The following is a 26,326-nucleotide window of genomic DNA, read 5'->3' on the forward strand; positions in this document are numbered from 1 at the left end:
AGGCAGTCTGTTTACTTTCAGCATACTTGCACTCTATTTATCTCATCTCACTGATTCTGATATATAAACCCTGCTCCCCATTCTCTACTGACTACTCCCTTAAGTCTATTCACTTCAGTCTTATCCCTGCAATATTTCACTCCTTCTGCTTTGCCCTCTGAAATGTCTGCTTTATAATTGACACTTTAAAACTCCCTTTAATCATAAATCTCTTCTTTAATTATTCATTCCATTTTATGATCCTCATGAGATCTAGTTTGCATTGGATGATACTTCTTTCCTCACTATGCTTTCCAGTACAGGCTACTTTCTCTCAGATCTTTCTCTCATTTTTCTTCCCTCCATTTTCCCTCAAATTCAGTTATCATGATGGGAGAACTTGAATATTCCTTGTTCTTCATTTCCACTTCCAGGCTTTCTCTCACCTTCACTAAACAATTTCTCCCCCCTTTAAAGTTCATGATATACACATTTATTTGGAATTGATTGTGTGACATGGGAAACACTCTCACAGGACCACCTAGCATGGCAGGCCCTCATCAGAGAAGGTGCTGTGCTCTTTAAGTAAGGCATTATTATTGAAGCATCTCAAAAGAAAAATGAGATGCTCAAATTCATAGAATCCAATCTCAAATGTAACATGGACTATTTGTGCCTGATCTGTGGTAGAGCAGTCTGGGCTGGTATTGGTCTGATCAGCCACAGTCAGATGAACTGTATCTTGACTCTAATATTGAAGGACAACCACCATGCACATTTATCACCCAATCCATATTCTGTTATCTGTTGGGTCCTCAAGCCATCCATCTTCCTTCCTCAATGTGTTCAGTGCCTGGCTCATTTTTTTTCTCTCCTCTCCAGCTCCTGTTCTCATACTAGGGGACTTCAGCATAAATGTTAATGCTCCTTTAAATAAACTAACTTGCCAATTCCTCAATCTTCTCAGTCCCTGGGACCTCCTCATATTCTACCTCCACTAGACACAGAGATGGTGATACAGAAGATAGGCTTCTGTGAAGGAGGTCATAAGCTGGAGGAGATAGAGAACATTTGTGTAAGGATTAAAGAATGGAGAAACAAAAGTGATATTGGGATGTGAGCGTTTAACAGACCACCTAGTCAGAAGGAGAAATTGTACCATTACTTTAGATAACATCATAAATTTGGCACAGGACCATGATATAATACTAAATGGAGATTCAGTTATTCTCTTGTCTGTTGATGTTCTTACTCTCTCCAAAAAAGCAGAACAAGTGGCAAATTCCTTCTTTGTTTTGGTGAGCATTTCATTCTTCAAGAGGTAGAAAACATATTTTTTGGAGCTGATTCTGATCAATAGGGAGGTACAGATTACTAAAGGTAGAAATGAGGAGAACTTTGGGAGAAAATGACCACTACAACTTTGAGTTTGTTATAAAGACTTAAGTGTTGTTGCTGTTCTTTGTTTGTATAGAGGACCAATGACATTACTGGGTGATATCCTGAATCATGCATGAATTGGATTCAAGTGAGGCAGAGTTGCACCAAGTTATCAGCCTCAATCTCTTTTTCAGAGTCATTGAAGTCCAGTGGCAAGGAAAAAAAAGTCAAGGCAACTGGCGATGGCCCAGGATGCAGTGGATGACTTTGGTGACTTTGATGTCTGCCCAAGCTCTAAGCTCTCCACAGCACCTGCTTCAGCCGCCTTCATGGCCATTGGAACAAATTGTTCTCTTCTGCCCATTCTGCTGGGGGAGGGTGTCTAGAGACATAATATGTAACACACAAAGAGTCTCTGATTTAGGGTGGGAAATTCCTAGCATAAGAAGTCAACATATCTATGACTTTAGTAGAAGAGTCCTAGGAAGTGGTAATGGGGGAGGATCAGGGATAGTCTGACAAGCATCCTGGATTTGGGGAGAGTAGATTACAGAGTTCAGATGAAGGGCATCCCATGCCCCAAAATTCTTTAGGGGAAGTTTTCCCAGAATAGATGAGAAGCTCTCAGACTGAAATTCTGACAACATAAACACAAATGATTCTAATGGAGAAGAAAGAAGTAGCTGTTAAAAAGAGACTTGTGTGGAAGGGCAGTGGAGTTATGGGACCAATTTAGGATTAAAAAACAACCACAACTTGTACAGAAGATGGAAATAAGGGAACATAACTGAGAATGAATTTAAAAGAGTTCCTTGGTCCTGAAATAAATAGGGTCAGGAAAATTGAAGCTCAAAGTATCTGCTAGCAAGTAAAGAATGAAAAGGAGAGCAAAAAAAGTCTTTTAAAAAAGACATGTTGGGAGCAATAGAAAAAATTAAAGGAGAGTAGCAATGCTTAGAGTGGATGGCAGTGATAATGGCTGAGAGAGAAGGTAGAAAGAATAGAAGGAAGGGAAGGAAAGAAGGGAGGGAAAGAGGGAGGGAAGGAAGGAGGGAAGGAAGGAAGGAAGGAAGGAAGGAAGGAAGGAAGAATACAAGATTTTATTAAATGCTATATGCCAAACATTGTGCTGGAAGATAGGCCTCTGTCAGTGATGTTTGAAAAAATAACAGAGAACATGGAAATGAAGAAGGGGAAGTGCCCTGATTTACAGAAAGGGAATGAGGGTAAATTTTTTAAAACTTGGACCTCCGTGTTTCAGTTTCAGTTGTTTTAGACAATTTGGTGTAATGGAAGAAGCATTGTAAATGAAAGAAATCGGGTTCCATTTCTAGCTTTGTTATTTACCAAGTGACCATGGGTAAGTCATCAGGTGTCTATCTGGGTTTTGGTTTTTTTCCATCTATAAGTTGATGAGGTTGGACTAGATAACCTCAAAATGTTCTTTAATGCCCTAAATACTTGCCAAATTTGCATATAACACAAATCTAGAAGGAGTGGTTAAAAGACTAGAATAATGAACTAAATGTAAAAAAGGAAATTAATAGAAATAAAAGCAAAGTCTTACACTTGAGGTAAACAAATGTACTACTACAGCTATGGGAGACATGGCTTAGGACTGTGAAAAGGCCTAATATGCAATTTTATTTTGTTTTACTATTTTTATTTGTTATAAGAGAGGGTCGCTCCTTTGAGGGATGAAATGTGAAGAGAGTGGGCTAGAAGATAGGGAAAGGGATGCAAAATACAAAGAAGCAAAGAAAGATGATTTAATGGACAGGATGCTCAATATGAGTCAAAAGTGTGATATCATGGCCAAGCAAGTGAGTACTGTCTTAGAGGATATTAACAGAAACTTAGGTGTTCAAACTTGGATAAAAAAACCTGTTACAATTCAAAATCATATGATTTTTAGGTCATTGTTTTCCTTATGGTCTTTTGTCCTCTTGCTGGTCATGCTATATCCTTAGTTCTTGATGTTATGTTTCAGGAAGACTGACAAGCAGGAGAGTCTCCAAAGATGGGCAACCAGTACAGTAGAGTACATAAGAGGACTGACCTTCTGACTGGAGGAAGAGCTAACTTGGGAGAGATAAGACACAAGATGGGTTATTACCATCAAGCATTTAAAAACCTGTGATGTGGAAAAGGAATTAGTGTTGTTCTGCTTGCCCTCTGAGGATAGAACTAGGACTGATGGATAGAAGTTCCCGGGAGGAAAAGTTTGATTTGGATGTAAGGAATGACTCAGGGATAGAAAGGCAACTTTCCCAGGCTGTTGACCCCCTCCTCCCCATCCCTGGAGGACCTTCAGCAGAGGCTGGACAGTCCCTCCAAAAGAGTATTGTAGAGGGGAGGCCATGACTCCACTTCTGAGCATGCTCTTGTGACTACCATGGCCTATTTGCTTTCTTCAAATGGCAACTGTCCAAGGTGGACACTTAGCCCCAGAGCATGGAAGAAGAAGCTTGACTGACAATCATGAATCAAGGATGGAATTCAGAAGGCTGGTCTCAGCCCTGTTCATCTGATAGCATTCTCCATTTCTACATCACCAGGCTATGGGACCCAGGAATGCTGCCCTCCGTTTTGTCATGGTTAACCCTCAGTCACTGATCCCGATGAGCTCATAGCTGAGTGGGCAAGAGCCTGTTGTTCCTTTGTGGACTCTGTGTGTGTGTGTGTGTTGTGTGTATTAGAGAAAGAGAGAGAATGAGCATTAATGTGAGAGATAAAATAAGTGTGCTTTGCATGTGTGAGACAGTGAGTGTGTCTAAGAGAAATAGTGAGAATGTGAGTGTGTGAGAGGGAAAGATTGAGAGAGCAATTTGTGTGTGTGTGTGTGTGTGTGTGTGTGTGTGTGTGTGTGTGTGTGTTTTCTGCCTGATCCAGGAATTCTCCTGGATGGCAGAATTGGTTTCCATAACGACTTTCTGATATAAACATATTTGATAAAAATAAGTTAACAGCAGAGCTGTGGTGGAGTACAGATTCTCAGAATGTTGAGAGAGAGAGAGAGAGAGAGAGAGAGAGAGAGAGAGCTGCTTGAAGAAAATAATTTTCTTTCTCTCTAGCCATCCTTCCTCTGCAGCCTTCCCATACACCAATTCAAAAGGCTTGTTTATCAGATTCCTCATGAACACCAGCTCCTCTCTCCTTTGCTCCCTCCCCCCCCTTTCTCTCTCTGCCTAGTTACCTGAGGCACTACAGTATGTACAGGATAATATGATAAATTCATTTCCAATTCACTGCATTATCCCTTGAATATTTTAATGACTCATTGAATGGAGTAAAAAAAGCTCTTTCAAATGAACAATTATGCTGCATTAGTCGAAGGGCTGATTATATTTAAACACTGCTCACATGGATAACAGGACACAGCGACCTGAGCATACCAGAGCTAATTTGGCTCTTATCTCTAAATAATTTTACACAGCAAATTACCATGAAAACCTAAAGGGCTTTAAAAACATTCATCAAAAGATAATATTCTACTTTATAGCAACACTTTATTGAAATTATTTTGAATGGGAGTGAAAGCATCTGTAGGGTGTGACAATGACAGCAATACTAAGTCCACTGGTGCTGAAGGAATGGTGAAGGACCCTGGGTTTTAGGAAACAACAAATCAGCAGACAGTAGTGAGGATGAAGTCGCCTAGCCATCTGCCACGGTAGTGTGGAACACTGAGAAGAATTCACTTAGACCTAAATTTCAGCTTTGCTCACTTCAGGACTAGTTCCATGGATTTGTCTCTGGTGTGAGAGAAGACCAGGAAATCTGGTCAGGGCTGTAATTAGAACTTCTTTCATAGAAGGCAAAAAAGAGTTGAGTGTGAAATTGGGGAGAGGAGAGGCATCAACAATGATGGTGGCAGCGATAAAAAAGGCAATGTGATGTGTGTGTGTGTGTGTGTGTGTGTGTGTGTTCCCCTAAGGGTCCCATTTAGGAGCAATGCAGGCCCTGGCAGATGGGTACCCCTTTTGAAAGAATCTTGGGAAAATACATAAAGTGGGGACATGCCATGAAGTACAAGGTCTGGGATTGCTGGTCTTCATTGTGGGGAGAAAGTACTCAGAAAGTACTCTATTCTATTTATTATAGCCCTGGGTCTGAGTCAAATTGTGTGTGTGTGTGTGTGTGTGTCAGTGATGGGGAGTTGGGAATGGGAGTCTCTTGGGGTTTGCTGACCCAAACTCTTGGAGATGACTGAACCTGAATTCCAACCAGTCTCAAATGGTGAAAGAAAGAAATAAGATGAATTCTTTTTGTTATAAGGCCTTACATGTCTTGACATTCTTAGAAATCCATTATCTGTGAGACCCAAGACCCATGAACCGGGATGAATTGTAAATAGCACCCAGACCAAAGAGATGGGCCACGTAAAATAGGCCTAATTTTGAATTGTTTAACTTCCTCATGATCATCTTGAAAATATCACTGGAGAGGGGAACATTATATTGAACTAGTTACTATTTAAAACAGACAATTATAATACAGGAAAAACAGATACTTGAACAACTTGTTCAAATCCCAACAACCAATTCCCAAATGTACTAATAAATAAATCACAGTTTAATGAATTGATCAAAGTCACACAGCCAGGAAGTTATATGTATTGGATCTCCTCTGATATCAAGTCTATTGCATTATGGTGTTTCTCCTAAGAAGGTAAGAAGTATTCTTTTTTCTCAATCTTACCTATTTCCTCATCACTGACACAGTTCTGGCACAAAAGAAGTGACCAGTTACAGCTTTTTATTTGCTTTGATTTTAATGAAAGTTGTTTGACAAATTAGCAATTAAAATAAATCTACAGTTTTAAACAGATTATCTTTTTTTGCTAATTCTCAGAGATTTTTATTTTATAGAGAAGGACATTGAGGTACAGGGTGACCAGGCAAGTTCATGAAAACTGGAGGAAACCTTAAAGATCACCCAATCCTATCTCCTCATTTTGCAGGGGAAGGGGGGCAACTGAGGCATAGAATGTGGTTTGCCTCTGCTTACTAAGTTCAGACCCAGCTGCAGAGCCAATGATTCAAACCCAAACATCCTGGCTTCACCTTCAATTTCTGTGTAGATGACCCCACTTTTTGAAGGTACTGCAAAATGACCTAGCCTGATTGTATTTTCCATTTATCTAACTATCCCAACACATTGTGGGTACTGGCTACATTGATTGTATCTAAGGGATAGATGGGAACAATGAACAGAGAAGGGAGGTAAGAAGTGTAGCAGAGCAAGGAATAAATTTTCATACTTTTTTCCCCAAACAAAAGATTTCCAGGCCAAGATTTAGAATCATCGAGAGTCTCTAGGAAGATCTTTTTTGAGTAGAGAGGGGGAGGGGAGGGCAGGTGGTTGGAGATGTCTTTGTTTATTTGTTCTAAGCTCTCTTTGTCATCACTTGTGATATTCTTTGTGGAAAGTATTAATATCCCATTTTCATATATTCAATATTCCCATTAACAAGAGACTCTAATGAAAATACTTTCATATAAAGCCCTAAGCACTAATTTCAAAGAGGAATAGAAGAGAAGCCTATATGCATTTCTCCTGAAATGAATGATACAAATTTATTGATAACTTAATTAGGTGTTCATACTAAAAATTATTAGATGAATCAGCCATGAAAAATATACTCTTTTTAAGTGAAAGCTGAGGACATAGCAATGGTGGGAGAAGAAACCATTTAATATTTTGCTAGAAATTTCTTCTAAATGGGAATGCACCAAAAAAGGCAGTGGGGGTGTATGGGAGAGTGGGGGGAAGGAGGCACTGAATTCATGTAGAGTTTGCTTCCAAGAAGCTCAATGTTTTTGTTATCACTCTCTGGTCCCATCAGTATGTGAAAGGTTGAACATTAGTAGAATTGAGGTTCCAAAGTCAATGATTTCAACTTATGACAAATGGAGAAAGGAAGGTAGATTACTTTTCTCATTTTTACAGATGGGGAAAAATGAGGCATGATAATTTTCTCTTGACCTAGCTGTGAGTTGATGGAAAGGTTGGGAATAGAATCCAATTATTCTAATTCTTAGCCTTCACTTCTATCTTCTCTTTGAGTATTTTCCTAATCCAAACTATTCACTTCAATTAAAAAAAATTATTAAGTCCCTACCATGTATCAGGTACTATACTAAGCTCTGGGAGATACAAAAAGAGACAGAAGACAATCCCTGCACTCAAGGAGTTATGATCTAATGGGAGACAGAACACATAAACATATACAAAGCAAGCCCTGCACAAGGTAAATAGGAAATAAATAAAATCAATTCAAAGGAGTTACAGAAGATGTTCTGTATAAGGTGGGATTTTAGTTGAGACTTAAAAGAAATCTGGGAGGTCAGCAGTCAGAGTCGAGGAGGGAGGGCATTCTAGTTATTGAGGACAATTGGAGAAAATGCCCAGAACTGAGAAATGGAGGGTCTTGTTTGTGGAACAATCAAGGAGGCCAATGCTATTGGATGGAAGAGTGCATTAATGGGAGGAAAGAATAAGAAGACTGGAAAGGTAAAAGGAGACTAGGTTGTGAAGGGCTTTGAATGCCAAAGAAAGCATTTTGTATTTGCTACTGGAGGCAATAAGAAGCTAGTGGAGTTTATTGAGTAAGGTGATGACATGCTTGGACCTGTTTTAGGAAAATCACTTTAATGGCTGAATGGAGAATGATTTCAAAGTAGGGGGAGACTTGAAGCAGGCAGATTCACTTACCACCAGGATATTGCTATAATCCAGACATGAGGTGATGATGCCCTGCATTAGGGTGGAAACAGAGTAAGAGGACAGGGGGAAATATTCAAGAGCTGTTGCAAAAGGAAAATCAATGGGCCTTGACAATAGCTTGGATAAGTGGGGTGAGAGATAGTGAAGAATCCAGGATAACTCCTAGGTTGTGAGCTTGAGGGACTGGGAAGAAGGTGTTGCCCTCCAAAATAATATGGAAGGTAATTGGGGGAAGGGTAAAGATAATAAGTTCTGTTTTGGATATGGTTTAATTTAAAGATGTGACAAGCAGTTCAAGATGTTTGAAAGCAGTTGGAGAATCAAGATTGGAGGTCAGGAGAGAGATTAGGAAATGAGAGATAGATTTGAGAATCACCAGCATAAATATGGCAATTAAATCCATGCAAAGTAATGAGATGATCAAGTGAAGTAATATATATATATATATATATATATATATATATATATATATATATATATATATATAGAGAGAGAGAGAGAGAGAGAGAGAGAGAGAGAGAGAGAGAAGAGAAGATGTCCTAGGATGGAAGTCTGAGGGATACTTATGAATAGGAGGGCCTGATCTGGAGGAGGATACAACTAAGGAAACAGAGGAGTGGTAGGATAGGTAGGAAGAAAACCAGAGGGCAATGATATTCCAAAAACCTAAAGAGAAGAGAGAAGCAAGGAGGAAAGAGTGATTGAAAGTGTCAAAGGTTGACCAACAATCAAAATGTATTTATTTTGGCCATAACAATTCAGAAAATTCATTATGGAGGATGGAATTTGGATCAGTGGAGAGAGTGTTTATATCCATGAAACTATAGATTCTTGAAATATTCAGAAAAACTTTATCTTATTAAGATATAGCCCATCTGAAGTTGAAAAACTGAGTTGATCTTCTTATTAAATCAGACTCTTCCCAATTCTCCTTCATCTACTGGTCAACAAATCTTCAAGCCCCAAAACCTGAAATTGTGTTGTGTGGAAGGATTCACTGGAGAGAATTTATACTTTCAGCAGTCTAAAGTTTGTTACATAACCTCAGCAGGCCCTCACAACTGCTAGGCAATGCCAACTCACTATCCCACTCTCTACAGTGGCCCTTTCAAACCCTTTCATCTCTCCCTAAAGCTCCCACATTCCTTAGCCCCTCCTCATCTGAGAACCTTGCCTCATATTTTACAGAAAAACAATGAAGCCATTTGTGGTGAGCTTCTGTTTCTTCCCTCTTCCTCATCTCCTATCACTCAGTTACCTTTCTGTCACTTTCTCCTTCACCCTTGCCTCATGTGGCCAAAATAAATATGTTTTTGATTGGTGGCCAACCTTATGGTGATGGGCCTCTTTGAACTAAATTAGGCTGGTCTTTAGATGACAGTCATCCAGTCTATTCCCAGGTCCATATTTGAAACCTTTCCAACTTGGTTAAGAGTTCTCAGAGCTTGTATTACGTTGGCATAGCCATAAGAACCCGAGGACATTGCCATTCTCCAGATGAAGCATGAGCTCAGACCACTTTAAGAACACTGTGCTCAGTTCTGGCTGTCACATTTTAGGAAAGACTCATCCATAGTAGAGGACCACTCCCAACCATAGTATACACTGAAGGATCTGAAGAGGTAGACTCTGACCTCAAGAGACTGTATTGGTTTTGCTTGGCCCTACGGAGTGGAACCAGGTACAATGGATGGAAATTGTACAGGTATATTTCAGTTTGATAGAAAGAAACTTTGACAATAATAGGAGTTATTCATGGAATATGATGCCTCAGAAGATAGTAAGTTCCCCATTACTGGATTTTTTAAAGCAAAAATGGGAAAAACACTTGTCAGAAATGTTGCAGAAGGGATACTTACTTGAGTGTGGGTTGAAATCAATGAACTATTAGGTCCCTCCGGCTTATGAAATCCTATGATCTAGATTAGAAACAAGGCCTTTTGATAATAAAAGTTTTATAGACTTGCTAAAATTTTGTCTGAAGCTGGCTGTTGGAAAAATGTTGTCCCACTGCATGGTGTCAGAGTAGGCAAAAAGTACCCCTAGATTATACTGAGGGTTCTTCCTCCCTCTGGGTATCCTGTAGGATGTGATATATACACTTTTTTGTGTGTCCCTCTGGAATTCAGTGCCTATGGGGAGGGGCAGGACCTAGGGGAAATAGCTGAAGAAAGCCACCATTTCCTGTTTGGCACTCTGGCCAGGGACAGCCGGTGAAAACCAGCCTGAAACTCAACACCATTAGCTATGGTGGGGAGGGCTGTGAGGCTCGTCCTGGCAGTTGTCTGCCGGACAACTGCCACCTACTCCATTTCTAAGTTAGGCTGCTGATTTTGGCTGGCCCTTCCACTCCAAAGATGTCATAAGAGAAAATAACCTTATTGCAAGAGCTTTGGAGAGGCCATCTTGTTTGCCCAGAAACCAGTTAAATTCTTAGATCCTGCTAGCTAATGCTGCCTCTGTACAAATGGGGTAGAGTGGAAGACCTGGATTCTAGTCCCAATTGTCATGTTCCTTTTGTCAAATCACTTTCCCTCTCACAGCCTCATCAAAGAAATGATCTAGATGATTTTTAAGGTCCCTTCAAGCTCATGTTTGAAGATTTTAGGAAGTTCTTAGAAGACAGTCTTTGATTTCGGGTTGGAGCATAAGGATACTTTTTACAATCCCAGAGCTTTCTGAAATTCATTCTTTCCCTTCTGCTGTGTGCCCCTTCCCTGAAGCATGATACCTAGCACAGCTCCTTCCCAACAGAGTCAGTCAGCAGTCCCTAGAAGGAGGGTAACTCTAATATCTCCTTCCCCTTCTCATTTCATTTTTCCTTCTTGTGACCCTTCAACACATTCTATGGCACTGTTCTATGAGACCTGCTTTAAATGAGAGGCCTTTTAAAAAAGGAGTAGAAGTGGGTTCTAATGTGGCTCCTTCCTTTTGGAGAGGGAAGTTAGGATATACGTAGTAAGAGAGGACTCATAGCACCTCTCACCAGCTAGCAACCACCATGGCAGAGGCCAAACTTGCTCTTTGGCATATGGCAACTATGATTTTCACTTATCTCTGAGTATTTTACCCTAGCTCCCTTCTTGAGTCTTTCAGGAACTACTGACTCTAGAAACTCCCTTCCTTGTCCAGAAGTTCAATGACTAGTGAATAGCCAACCCCACACTCCCAGCATATCAGAAATAGAACCTGAGCCAGAGCCTTGTCTTTCCATTTTGAAGTTTCTCAATCCCTATGAAGTGCTCTCTAGTACCTCCAGACACCAGTGTGGAGCTATACTACACTACACCCATTCACAATGAAAACATTTACAACTAATGGAAGAAAAGAGCCACTAGCTAAACCTAAAATATAAAAAACACAATCACCACAAAATACACATGTTTCCTCAATGGCTCCACAGCCTCTTCAGGCCACAGCAGGAGCTGCCCACGGGAAGCATTTTGGCTGGAGCTGTCCCAGGTTCTACCAACAGACCAACCTGGATGTTGGAAAGCACTGAAATTCTAGCATCAGTGGTACTTTGGGTCTTTTTCCCTGTCTTCCCCCTCCCCCCACCACCCCCGACATAGTCAGGCTGTGAGGGACATGCTTTGTTTTAGAAATGCAATGAGGAGATGAAGGAGGTTGTGGAGGACAGGTGGCTGGTGGGTGATGCCAGGGGTTCCTGCTTATCCCAGGCTCCTCTCCCAAAAGAGAACATGAAAACATCAATAAGCTCAAGCTTTTAGCTATCACTCTTCATGAGTAAGAAGGTATTGATAAATCTACTCACACTGATGTTTGCTACCAGCCAGTGTCTCCAATAACGATTTCTTGGATAATTCCTGCTGGGGGCATCTGGATCAACCATTATCAATACGTACTTCTTATCCTGAAACAAAAATTCAGAAGAGAATTCAGTGTCATGGGTGACCAGGACTTAGATGAGGATGGAAGAAGGCTCTGACCATCCCATTCTCCTTGCTAAACAAGACACAGCCTATCCAAGGGCTGCCATTGCTGCCATTGTTCAGTTGCAGTATTTGAGAAGCAGGATACCTAGATCTCCCTTTGATGGAGGAGAATCTAATAATCAACAAGTATTTACTGAGAATCTACCATATAGTCAGTACTCTAAATTAGACACTTTAGGAGCCCAGGAGACATAAAATGGGTCTCTGTCCTCAAGTAGTCTAGAGGCTGAGCAGACTTATGCAGACTTAGGAGGAAACATGCAATGATATTACATGATACAAATGCTAAAATGTGTATTACAAGCCACAAGTGCTTTATACAGTATTTTAGAGATGAGAGTAGGCTGAATTTAACAGGAAGAGTTTAATGAAAGAAGTGGGTTTGGAGTAGGGCCTTGGGAAAGACTTAGGTGGGGAAGAGGGAATTGGAGGACATCTAGGGCAGAGGGAATGGTGTGAACATAAGAAAGAAGAAAGATAAAGTTGGGAAGGTAGGATAGGGTTCAGTTAAAAGACTTTAAAGAGAGGCAGAATTGCTGTTGATATCCATTAGGGATTTTCTTTTCTTTTTTTTTTGGTTTTTGCAAGGCAATGGAGTTAAGTGACTTGCCCAAAGTCACACAGCTAGGTAACCATTAGGGATTTTCTTGGCAAAATAACTAGGATGGTTTGTCATTTCATTTTCCAGCTCATTTTACATATAAGGAAACTGAGGCAAAAAGGGTAAAGTGACTTGCCCAGGGTCATACAACTAATAAGCATCTGATGGATTTGACAGCTAAGTGGTACAGTGGATAGATTGCAGGACTTAAGAGACAAGAAGATTCATCTTCCTGAGTTCAAATTTGACTTCAGACACTTCTTAGGTGTGTGAGTCTAGGCAAATCACCTCACCTTGTTTGTATTAGTTTCCTCAGTTGTAGAATGAACTGGAGAAAATAATGGCAAACCACTCCAGTATCTCTGCCAAGAAAAACCCATATCATATCTTGAAGGTTGAATTTGATGAGCTCTGAGATCACTTATAGCTCAAAGATTCTAGGATTCCAGTTTTAAATCTAGGATCTGATGAGTCTCTGATTCTGAGTTTTGACTTGATTTGAAAGACAATATAAAGCCACTCAGATCTATTCAGCAAACCATTATTATATGCCTATGATGTCCTGGATACTACGCAAAAGAAATAGTGCCAGGCCTCAAGTTCTTAAACTTATATTCTGCTGACTAAGAGGGGTACACCATGTTCCCAAATGAGTGCAGTATAAGATAGGGAATGATAGGGGCAAGGGAGGGTTCAAAGTAACTAGAAAAATGTGGGAGCCTGAGAACACTCACAATTAGGACAGACACAGAAATGATGTTTAAGGGAGAGTACACTGGAAGTCATTTTCAGGGTGCATTTGTGGGATAAAGATGGGAGGTAAAGAAGCCAAGCGGGGGAATGGGGCAGTAGGATGGTACAGTGGATTGAGCATGGTCATGGGAGTCAGGAGGACCTGAGATTAAACCTGGCTACAGACACTTGCTATTTACAACTACATGATATTGGGCAAGTATCTTAACCCTATGACCCCACCAAAAGCCGCCACCACCACCACCAACAATAATAACAACAAAAACCAAAGGGGAGAGAACTATAATAATCCAGAGAGAAAGTGAGGTACCAGGCCTGCTTGGGTCTTCCAGGCATCTTTTAAACCAGAGGTGATTGGGAGTGAGGGAGCATTCTTAATCCCTCAAAGATCCCTACAGCTTTGCCTGATTTCAGGGTAGGGTCCAAGATAGATTGAGTAGTGGGTTGGATGCTAAGCCAGGTTATATTCAGGCACATACTCTAGAATATGGTTCATATTGGAAAAAGAAGGGATGGGGATGGGTCCTCCAAAATCCCCAATCATGATCGTAGCCAGACTGGAATGATTTGAGGTTGGGAGGCTGAGAAAGAAGGAAGGATGGAGAGAAGAGGAAGGAAAACAGAGAGAAGAGTGGGCCAGGGAAGTATGTATCCCTTCTGACTTGGAGAGGCAGAACTGAAATCACCGCCAAGGTCTCCTGGTGCTCCACTCCTCAACCTCCCCCAGACTCGAACAAGACCCAGGTAGCTATTCTCATTTCTAAGAGGTGGCTCCCGAATATGCCCCTCCTCCATTCTGGGGTACCAGTGCCCTCCTTGGTTGTGCTCATGGGCTTGCCGGTGTCTGGGTGATGCTCTCAAAAAACCCTCAGCTACTCCTAAGGTTTGCCCCAGGTCATCTCCGGCTTTTGCTCCTAACCCATCCCCCTTCAAAGAAGTCAGCAGGAAAGAATGGGCCTTTGTGGTCCTGACCTTCGCATCTTTTGTATCTGGGAGCCTAGGGAGTTGGTTCCCAGCCCTGCCACTAACCACATCCTCCAGCAGGAGCTCCCAAACACCCTCGCAAATGCTGGGGGGTTTCCACCTCAGCTTTCTCCCTCCTACCAGATGAAATGGGGCATGGGGAGTGAACTCCTTGCTAGGCTCCATCGAGTCTGTCCCTGGCTCCTCCACACCCCTCTTTTGTGTTCACTGGAGCATTTGCTCCAGGCAGGGAAGGAGGAGAGGGAGGAAGGGAGACATTCTTTTGAATAGGCCAGACATATGCAACTGATTTCTGGCAATTCGGACCTATCTATGAGCAGAGAGAACATAGAGCCACATGTCTGCTTTAGTAAGGCAGGTTGTATGGTTTGCTTCTCCAAAGATTATTCCCCGCTCCCCAATATTCCATGTGAGTTTGCCCTGAGGACTCAGCAAAGAATATCAACTCCTTGAGGCCTGAGTCTTGCTTTTTTTACTTCTTTATGCCCCACACCTACATAGGACTACCTCTTAAAATTAGCCCCTTCTAAAGAAGGTGGATCGAGAGCCTTCCCAGAGGTAAGAAGATAAACTCTATAATTTCTCAAAATTCTCTTTGAATTTCTCATTTATGTGTAGACTTGTTGATAAAGTCTTGTGACTCTGTAGGGTGAACACAGAGGTCACTAAGTAAAGAGAAATCCAGAAATCCAGAAAACCAGATAATTAGTTTCAGTGCTGAATGATAAGGAAAGATTATGGATTTTTCTCTCCTTTTTTTTAAATAGGGAGAAGTACAACTCCATAATGATAATATTTATAGCTGTTATTTATATAGTGATTTAAGGTTTTCAAAGTGCTTTATATGTGCAACTCCTGAGATGCTACCTTAACTTTCACACAAAATGGTGATCTTGGGTCAGAAGGCTACTTTTACTTTGTATTCTGGGTTACCCCGTGGGTCTAAACATTATAGTTCCTGAGCCCTCATTGGTGTACTTTCCCTTGACAGTTAGGCACAAAATACAAAGGCACTTATTAAGATGACATAATCACAACAAAAGTGTCAAATTATTCCTCCCATAAATCTGGGATATTTGGTAAATATACACTGATTCTGTGGGAAGAGTGGGTACAAACTTAAGCATTCAGTAGTAATGGGGCGAATGTGGGGAACATGTGGTCAAGGCTAGTCACTCCTCCTATATTGTTAGTTTTCTGTGGAATCCTCAGGAAGTTCCTTTATGGGCATAGCATCTCTGACGGGTTCCCAGCATTCTCCCCTTTATAGAGCACAATTATGCTTATAAATCCATGGCTGATTTTCTTTACTGCCAGAGGTCAAGCTCCTTGAAGCTGCTTTCAGCCTTAAATAACTGCATCTCTCTATTCTTGCGAGATAGCTTGAATGTCTGTCTCTGCCCTTTCAACTATGCCTTCTACTCTCTGAAAGTGACTTTTCAACTATACTGGTAAGTTATATAAGGTAAGGTAAAGAAAGATACCTTGGTTGATGGAGAGAAGAGAAGAGAGAAAATCCTGCTCTTCCTCTTCTTTCCCTTTCCGCCTCACCCTTCACCCCTGATGAAGAGTTGGGTTCTTCCTTGACTACTGTCTCCTGCCAGGACTTTTGAACTACTCACTGTCTCCAGAGCTTAGCTATTTAAAGCCTACAGAGTCATGGCCAATTTTCAGCCCGGCCAATCTGTTGCATCTTCTGACTCAATCAGAGAAAAGTATTCATACTTGTAAAGAGATTACTGAATATTAACGCCTTGTTAACAAATCCACAACTTATCATCTGTGACTACATCAAGTGTGTAGCCCCCAAAGACAGCACAATGTAGTGGGGAAGAGCAATGAATTTAGAATGAAGAGGACCTGAGTTCAAATCCCCCCCTCTACATATTTTATATTTTACAAATGAATAGCCTGAAGCTCAAAAAGATTAGTGAGTGTTGGAGCTAGTATATGAGTCCATCTCACCTGGCTCCAAGTCCTGCAAACTTACTACCAATCATCCTGTTTTTTTCATAACAGAAGGGACCTCTTTGGAACATGTAGCATAATACAAAGGATAGAAAAGTACTTTAGCCCATGAGTTTTTTGGTTCTAATTATGAATGTATTTCACTCAAGGTCATAGAGCAAAACAGTTGCAGATCTAGCCCCAGTTGTTGTACTGCCTATTCATGGGCCAGATTCCAATTATCAAGAACTATGCCCCTGGAAGGAGTAAGGAGGACATGGAGAATGTAGGGTTCTTAAAGAGTTCTCCCATGATGCATTCTCTCAGAAACCTGACTCACAATTGGCTTCAAGATCAGGATTTGCATTTTCCTAGCACCCTTGCCTCCCCCCATTAGCTCTATTTGCAGAGGACTCTTCTTGCTCTAGTTTTATTTCTTGTTCTAGTTCCAAATTCTCAGGTCCAACCACTAATGACTATGGAATGTAGTTAGTGAATGCAAGGAAGTGTCACCTCAGGTAGTATGCTCAGAGTTTTGGATATGGTACCTTAGTAGCCATCCTTCCCTCTGACACAGTCCCAAAAGGTACAGATGCATGGTTTCTTAGTGTGGATGGCAACTGAGGGACAGTTAACCCACTGAACATTGTCTCCAAAGTCACACATTCAAGAGCTCAAAGAAGTCAATAGTGGGCAATCAATAAACAACTTGAGGTTTAACACAGGATTGGATAAAAGAGGCAGTGAAATAGTATAAAATACAAAAAAAAGATATACACTTCAGTTCACACTTAAGGGAGGAGAAAAAAAGGAATATTTTATTAAGAGCCTACTCTAGCCCACCCCACCAGGAGGAGGAAATGTATAATGAGTTCCAGTAGCAAATCACAAAACTGTCACAAAAAGAAGACATATATATATATATATATATATATATATATATATATGTAATTATGATAGAAACTTCATATATATATATATTTCCTTCAGCTTAGAGCAGGGATGAAATGATCTTCCCATTAGTCTGAGACACTTAAAAGTACAGAATTTATGATTGAATTAGTAAAACACATTTTATATATTTATGTATATATGTATATATATACATGCAGATATATATGTATATAAATAAATATATGCAAAGCACTGTGCTAAGCACTGAGGATACAAATAGAAATGCCAGGCAGTTCCTGTTCTCCAGGAGTTCACATTCTATTGGGTGTGACAATACATATATAAGGTTTCAGCTGTAAGATGGAAAGCTCCCATAGTCCTTAGGGTACTAGGGCAAAAATGCCTTTTTTTTCCTTTTTTTGGGGGGAGGGGGTAAGGCAATATGTTAAGTGACTTGCATAGGGTCATGCAGCTAATATGTGTCAAGTGCCTGAGACTAGATTTGATCTCAGGTCCTCCTGATTGGTGTCACCAAGCTGCCCTGGGAATACCTCTTAAATGTCATTTGCACTGATGAAATGGTAGCAGTTTTGGCAGCAAGAATTTTCTTTTCTGGATTTTCAGGAGTAGTGACTTTGGTATCTGCAGGAATCATCACCAGACAACCTCCCCATGGATGGCATCCCAGGATGATGATTACAGGTCTTGTGTTGGAAGAATGGTTATTCTTAAAGCTCTGGAGTTCAGGGTCCTGGATCGTCTCCATCAAGATCTAAAGGTGAGGGTCAAGATGGTGGTGGTAGTTTGGGTTGCCTAGGACATATTGGCTTCTGTCTCTCCCTCAGGGAGCCTTTGCTACTTCAGTCAGGCTTCTTTGCCTATTATACTGAAGAGGAATTGATAAAGGAAATTAAGATTGTAGCTGATAGGAAGGAATTAGTAAAGGAAACAGAAATGACTGAAACCTTGGGGAGAAATGCTCATGCTCTCACAAGCTTCCTGGTAGACAAAGATGGGAATGCTGGTCCCAGATTAATTTATATTCTAGATATTATGGGAATGGATTTCAAAGCATTCAGAGAAAAGATGGGCAAAATTTTATGGTCTAATATTCTTTTTTATTTTTATTTCTTAGGTTTTTTGCAAGGCAAAAAAAAAAAAGGCCCAAGGCCACATGGTTAGGTAATTATTAAATGTCTGAGGTTGGATTTGAACTCAGGTACTCCTGAGCCTGTGCTCTATACACTGCGCCACCTAGCTGCCCCTGGCTTAATATTCTTAAAGACAAATTGATTAGAGAGGATTGGGAGGTTCTCAAGAATGCAAATCTGTAGACACAAATGCAAATTATAATGATGAGGAAGAAAAGGAAGAAGGGTCTAAAAAGACATGACTGCATAGGGATTAATCCAGGACTCCAAATTTTTAAAAGACAAATACAATAGATAGAAGCAGGGAGATGATTGGGAATGAATACAAAAGAATGGCATAGTCCTATAAAAATAGGAATGCGAAATCCCAGAATTACCCAAGGTTGCATAATTTGTGTGCTAAGCCAACAAAAAGGGTGTTGGGTTTTGTTTTTTGGGTTTTTTTAAAGTAATGTTGAAAAGAAAGAAGAGAAGTAAAGAAGAGATGTAATTACTGATGATGGAGTGAATAAAATGATGACAATGGAAAAGTGGACCTTTACTCAGACCTAGTCTATGTAAAGTGATTTTTATATAATGTGAATTTGCCTGTGGAGTCAGTAAAGGAAGGAAGGGAAGTAGGAAAGAGGGCATGCTCTAGTGGAGGGAGGGGCTGCCACATGGGTCAAGGACACTTAATGGTATCTAGGGACAAGAACTGAGAGCAGAAAGAACATGCAGAGGCCAGGACCAGCAATGTGAGCAGAACTGAGAGAAAGAACATGGAGCACAGAAACATGTGGGGGTTATATATGGACACAGACAAGAGTGGACAGGCTATAAATAGAGGCCATGGACAGACATAGTACCCAAGTATGGACTGAGGGAAGATAGACATGGGTGGGGATGGGGATGGGAGTGAAGGCTGGACATGGCAGAGCAGGGGCAAAGAGAGAGAGAGCATAGTGCTGTATATACAAATTAACATATTTTTGAAATGTGAATTTCTTTCAAAATTCTTTATTTAAGTCAAATTTCTATAATGTGAATTGACATAAAGCAAGAATTGTCTGTAATGAGAAGACAAAACTACTTGATTCCTCTTTTGTTTCTGTTATCAAGAAGAAAGATAATCAGAATGGAAAGGGTAGAACAGAAAATAGTTAGGAGATGAAACTCAAGTTAATGAGCCAGTGAAAGAAAATTTAGAAGCCCTCAGTGAGTTTCAAATTCTTTAGATGTGATTGCTGAACCACTGTTGGTGATATTTGAGGAATTAAAAGAAATGGGAGAGTTGCTATAGGATGAAAGATTTACAGGTAAATGTTATTTTGATTTTATTAAAGGGGTACAATTTTCAAATTTTGGTTGGATATTGATTAAAATACATAATTTAAAGTGATAGTTTTTATATATTCAAAAATATTCAGTTATCATTGTGAGATAAAAATAGAACAATGTTGCCATACCAGCTTTGTTGTTTTTTTTTTTTAAACAGGGTTGATAATTCAACAAAATGCCATACATGTGATAAACAAATGTAACCAGGAACTCAAAAACCATTTGCATAAGACTCTCCTTATTGTTTGAGGTTGGTAATTCAATGCTTCAGGCCTGTGTGAGGGTTGGAGTTGGCAAGAGCTTGGGGAAAGAGAGATCCTGGACTTCTGGCTTCCAGCTTCAAGAGAGATATTTTATATTTCCTCCAGGGAGATCCCTGAAGGGAGAGGAAGACTCCCAGAAGAAGTTGACATGTTGAAGAGACAGCACTTCAATCATGTCCCTATCCTTAGCTTACCACACCAGATACTTAAGGGAATTTCTCCTCAGGTGAAATCTCCATCTTCCTCTTATTCAACTTTCTCCATCTCTCTCTCTCTCTCTCTCTCTCTCTCTCTCTCTCTCTCTCTCTCTCTCTCTCTCTCTCTCTCTCTCTCTCTGTCTCTCTCTCTCTCTCTCTCTCTGTCTCTCTCTCTTTCTCTGTCTCTCTCTGTCTCTCTGTCTCTCGGTCTCTCGGTCTCTCTGTGTCTCTCTGTCTCTCTCTCTCCCTCTCCATCTTTACCTCCCTCCCTTTCTCTTCCTCACTCCATCTCAATCTCTCAGTTTCTCAGTCTTTCCTTCCCTCTTTTTGTCTCCAATAGGAGATATCATTCACTCGTTGCTGGGTATCCTGCATAACACCAGATTTCAATTTGCTGTCAGCTTGAATAAAGAGGTTTATTTCCTATATACTCTATGGTTTTTTTTTTCTGTAAAAAATTTCATGAGAAAAGAATCAAGACTTGCTATGTAGCTGGAAGCACTCTTGAATGGGCTTTGAGGCCCTGGTTACTTGTAGATTTACACATGGTACATGATAGTCCCTCATGATAACCTTGTGAACAAAAAGAGATCTGGCCTAGAGGCTGGAACAGTTGAGTGGATCCAGCCAAATGTAAAATATATTGATTAATCTAGCTATCAGGACCTGGCAGGGAACCTATAGCCATGGGATTTTGTCATTGGCCCTGTTCCGGTAAACTTTTTAAAATCAGTAATTTGGATGAAGACACAGATTACATGCTTATCAAATTTATAGATGACATGAAGTTGGCAGGGCTACCTCTGACAGAATAATGTTCCAAAAAGAGCTCACGAGTTGTACTTTTAATGTGGGAAAGATATGGTTAGACAACATTTCACTTGGAAAAGATCTGGGGGTTTTAGTGAATTGTAAGCTTAATAGAAATCAACAGTGTAACATGGCAGCCAGAGAAGCTACAAGATTTTAATCTACCTTATAATAAGTACAGAATTACAGAATGTCAGAGTTGGAAGGTTGCTCAGTGGCTGTCGAGTCCAAGCCATGCCTGACAAAGAGCAATGTCTACAACAGATCCAGCAAGGATTCAACAAGCCTTTGTTTGAAGGACTCCTAGGAGGGGAAACCCACTCTCTTTGGAGACAGCCCAGTCTATTTTAAGGCAGCTCTGTAAGGAAGTTTTTCTTTATATTAAGCCTAAATTTGCTTCTTTGCAGTTTCTCCACATTGCCCTAGTTCTACCCTCTGGGAATTAGCAGAACATGTCTATCATTCATCCAAATGACATTCCTTCAACTACTTGAGGAGACTGGGACTGTGCTCTACCCTAAAGACTTGTGTCTCTGGGCTTAGTTCCTAGTAGCTTCCTGGATGAAATTCTCCTATGGCATATACTAAAGACCTTTCGTGATTCTGGTCGCCCTCTTCTGGACATGCTTTAGTTTGGCTAGATCTTTCCCCAAAATATGAAGCCCAGTCTGATTAGGACAGACACAAGCAGGACTATTTATCACTTCCTTATTACAGGATACTATGCCATTTGCAGAAAAACAAAGATCGAATTAGCTTTTTTCTTTTGTATACAACATCACATTTTCAATTCATATTAAATTTGTAGTTCACTAAGGCCGGCCAGCTCCTGTTTAGGTAAATTATAACTTTAATTATGCTTCCCCAACCTTGTACCTGTCTTGTGAAATTGATTTTTAGATCCACCAAAAGTTTTTATATTTATCTGTATTGAATTTTATTGTGTTCAGTTTGGCCCAATATTTGAGCCTGTCAAGGATCTTTCTGCATTCTTATTCTTCCTCCTTTGTTTCTTAGCAATTCTATGATCTCAAACAAGTCACTAACATTTCTGGGTCTTACTTTCCTTAAAAGTTTGGGCTTTTCAATCTTTGGATTCTGACTTTGTTATCTGGTGTGTTAGCCATCCCTCCCAGATTCTTGACAACTGAAGATTTGCTAAGATTATGCCTTTGTCAAAGTCACTGATAAAAAAACGTTAAAAAGTACAGGGTCAATCATAGATCCATGGGCATTCTAAAAATATCCCCTCCAAGTTGACATAAAACCATTAGCCACTACTCTTTGGAAATGGTCATTTAGCCAATTGCAAATTCATCTAATTGTATAAATTTCTAGCCCTCAGTTTTTCCATTTTCATCACAAGAATAGCATGAGACATCATCATCAAATGCTTTGTTAAAATCTCTTTGTGCAAACATCATAACTATAATAATGTGAATGAAAAGGACAAAAATCTCAAACCAAATCCTGTCATTATAATGACAATCTTGGCCCTGGAGAAGAGTTGAGGAAAATATTCTCCCCTTCTTTTGTAAAGGTGGGAGAATGACTATGAATATTATTGCATATATTGTCAGACATAGCTGACAAATTTGTTGGTTTTGCCAATCTGGTTTTTGCGCTCTTTGTTTTAATTTTTGATATAAGGAATTGTTTCCTAGTGAAGGAACAGAGGAAGGATATAGTCAAAACTGAATATGACAAAAGAAGCAAAAGATAGCAATAGAATTAAGATGAAATAAATATTTCACTTGGAAAAGATCTGGGGGTTTTAGTGAATTGTAAGCTTAAAATAAACTATTCTGATGTAACCTATCACAAAAGGAAATAAAATTACTCTGGCATGACTCATTCTTACTGAACCCATATTAGCTCTCCGTGATCACCATCTCTATTCCTGGATGCTCACTAATCATTGTTTTAATAAGACATTCCAGAATAAGAGTGAAACTCACTAGCCTATATTTTGCACATTCTTCTCTTACTTTAAAAAAAAAAAACCGGGGCAATGTTAGTTCTTTTCTAATACTTCAGTCTCTCTCCTGTTCCAAAATCTCTTGCAAAGTAGTGACAGTCTCACTCTACCCCAGGAAGGTCATATCTGCACCATAATGGATATCACATTTTAGGAAGCATCTTGACAAACTGCTACATGTCCAGTGCAATGTGATCAAGGATAGTGAGAGAAAATGAAAGCATGTAATATAATTTGAAATTGAAAACATCATGTTATTTGAAAGAATAAGACATATTCAACCTATTACTTTTCATCTTTGTGTCCCTAGTTCAAATTTTAATATTTCAGTGACTTGTGATTTTATCAGAGTGAAGTTATCTCTTGACCAATTTAGGCTAGCACCATTTCTTTTCTAGAATTGCCATGGTCAAAAAATTCACTACACTGTAATGAATCTGGTGGTGAGGTATTTTTCTTCATCAAGTTCTTAAATCTAGACAATAAAATAATAAATCAATCCCTTATTTATAGTTTGTCATTTTCTGATATGCAAAAGCTCACAGTGAAAATAAAACAATTGATTGTTAGGAGGCTATTTCATAAAAGAAAATTTTCAAGAGTAGATTGCCCATAGGTGCTAGGAAGAAACTTTAGTGGACAGTTCACCACCCATCCTCCCAGAACACAACTTCTAAGTCCAGGAATAAGGAAATTCCATAGGGCAGGCCTGGATCTGGTTTATTAGTTGATCGGGGACATTAAAGCCTGGGTCTCAGTCTGTGGTATGATGAAGCAAGCTTTCTAAGCCACTCTTCCATCTGGAAATCAAGGTTTCCACCCTGATAATGGGGGTCGGGGGGAAAGATGGAGGAAGGGAAGATAACAATGTATCAGGGTGGAGCCTGCTGTGTCAAGCTAGTAGTCAGAACTGTTTCATTTCTGTCTCTGTCACTGACTCCTAGTGGGAACTGCAGCACATACCCCTGCCTCCTTTGCTTTACCTTTCTCACCTGCTCCATTAGAAGAGCACCCATCTCTTATTTCTAAGATGTCAGCAATGTGGTCCACACTCCCTCTGTCGATTGCTTTGAACTCCTGAAGCAAAGGCAGGAGCAGGTCGCCAGAAGGTTTGTAATCCCAAGCTGCTTGGCTTTTCCCTTATGGGAGGCAGCCTGCAAAGGGTTAAACCCCAAGTGCACAGAAAAACAAGTCCCATCTGGCCCTGGGACCAAGCAACAGCCTGCCCAGCCCCCAACTCGGGCTCCCGCTCCAAGGACACATTGCATTTTCAGATTTCAACTTGTAGCTGTCATGATCTAGAAATCACCCGGTTCCCTTACACCCTGCCTCTCTGAACAAGCGGGAGGTTTCATGGCGGGGATGACTCTCACATTCCAAGCATCACACCTTTCACATGATGCTGCCATAGGTCCTGTTCATCAAATGATTTTTTTTACCTAAGTCTCAGTGTCTTCAAATGTGAAATGAGGTTTATGGATGAGATCACTTTTCAGATCCTGTCTATAAACCTATGGTTCTGCTCCTGGGCTGCTCAGTATTCTTTTTTTTAATGGGAAATTGAACAAGGGACTCAAGCACCCCCCCAATTTCCAGCCTACTGCACTATCTCTCCAGGCTTAGCTAATTCCTCTTCTCTGTGAAAAAGAGAAAATTTGATACTAATGTATTTAGGCTGCCAATTGACATGGTATATATAGTGCTGGACTGACAACAGTCAGAAGACCAGAGTTCAAATTTCCCCTCCAAGATTTACTAGCTAACCCCTGAGTAAGCTACGTAAAAAAATAGAACCTCTGCCTCAGTTTCATCGGTTGTAAAATGGGAATTAAAAAAATAACATTTCCTTCCCAGGGTTATTGTGAAGATCAAATGAGATATTTGTAAACTGCTTAACACAGGCTCTGGTGATTAATAAATCCATATTTCCTAATGTCTATCCTAGATGTGCTATCAATTTAAACCCTTCTCCTCCCATCCAACCTTGACTTTCTACCCCTCAGAGCATCCTGTATCCAATACTCACAAACATAGAATTGTAGAGTTAGAAAGGATCTTTGAATTTATGGGGATATAAAAAAAAGAATAAAACTGACCTTAAGGAGTTTACATTTGAGACCAAGAGTAGGAAAAAGGCCAAGTGCACAAAACAGTCCAACAGGCTAAGATGGCAGAGATAGAAGGGAAGGCTGTCCTGTCCAAGAAAATATCTTATGCAAAGGATCAGAAGTAGGGCAATTTGTTCAGTTGTGTCTGATTCTTCCTGACCCTATTTGTGTTTTTCTTGGAAAGATACTTGTGGCTTGACATTTCCTTCTTCATCTCATTTTACCAGTGTTGAAACTGAGGCAAACAGCTTTAAGTGATTCACCCAGGTTCACATAATTCGAAGGTATCCCAGGTTAGATTTGAAGTTAGGAAGAGGAGTCTTCCAGACTCCAGATACTGCACTCTACCCATTGCACTTTGTAGGAACTTAACAATAAACAAACAATGTAAGGTAGGTTGAGAAAGTAGTGGAAAGCTTGCTTGAATTTCTATTTATCTATTTATTTGTATCTTGATTCCCATAGATTGATCCATAGGTAGAGACAAATTATGGAAGGCCTTTGAATACCTGGCAAAGGATCTTGGATTTTCTTGGTAAGCAACTGGGAGATATTACAGGCTGGTAAACTGTGGATTATTATTGATTTGAACTGTGCTTTTTAATTTTTTTTTTGCAAGGCAAGTGGGGTTAAGTGACTTGCCCAAGGCCACAGGCTAGATAATTATTAAGTGTCTGAGGTCAAATTTGAACTCAGATACTCCTGACTCCAGGGCCGGTGCTCTATCCACTGCGCCACCTAGCTTGCCCCGCTGAACTGCACTTTTGCAGGATTATTCTGGTTGTGGTTTGCAAAATGGCCTGGAGGAGGGGAAACCTAGGATTGTCATGAGACTGAAGAGTTTCCTCTCCGACTCACTTGGAATTATCAAGTTGTAGTCAGCCTTGGAAAGAGGTGCCCAAAGGCAGAGAGCTTAGAGTTCATTGGCATTCATGAAGAATTGGAGAGTTTCCATCTAGAATTAACATGGTCTACTAGTCTTTCCTAAGAAGTTAAAGGCTCAAGAGACCTGCTCTCTAACAATTCGATTGAGTTCTCGACAAACCCATTGTGAACGAAGCAAGTTCAGACAGGGGTGGAGTAACTCATAAAAAAATGGCACAAGGACAGGTTGTTTAGTCTCAACAGCTGCCTTCAAGAGAAACCCTGGGGCGACGCACTGCCCCCCCCAACCCCTCCTAGAAGTTCCTCAAGTACTTGGAGGCCATTCCAGCTTCACTGCTGCCTTCACCCCCACTTAATCCCGCGACAAAAGCCCCTCAGAGGGGACCCCACG

General features: G+C 40.4%; 1 protein-coding gene across 4 annotated transcripts in view; it reads right to left on the bottom strand.

Moving 5' to 3' along the window:
• PEBP4 (phosphatidylethanolamine binding protein 4) overlaps positions 1 to 26,326 on the bottom strand; it is a 170,633-nt gene that overhangs the window by 109,551 nt on the left and 34,756 nt on the right. For all 4 annotated transcript variants that reach the window (XM_074209161.1, XM_074209164.1, XM_074209163.1 and 1 more), the window contains exon 4: positions 11,864 to 11,962. In XM_074209161.1, coding sequence (XP_074065262.1) covers positions 11,864 to 11,962 — 99 coding nt within the window. The remainder of the gene's footprint in view (positions 1 to 11,863; positions 11,963 to 26,326) is intronic.

This window comes from Macrotis lagotis, chromosome 1, assembly GCF_037893015.1.
Source record: "Macrotis lagotis isolate mMagLag1 chromosome 1, bilby.v1.9.chrom.fasta, whole genome shotgun sequence".
NCBI classification, from domain to species: Eukaryota; Metazoa; Chordata; class Mammalia; order Peramelemorphia; family Peramelidae; genus Macrotis; species Macrotis lagotis.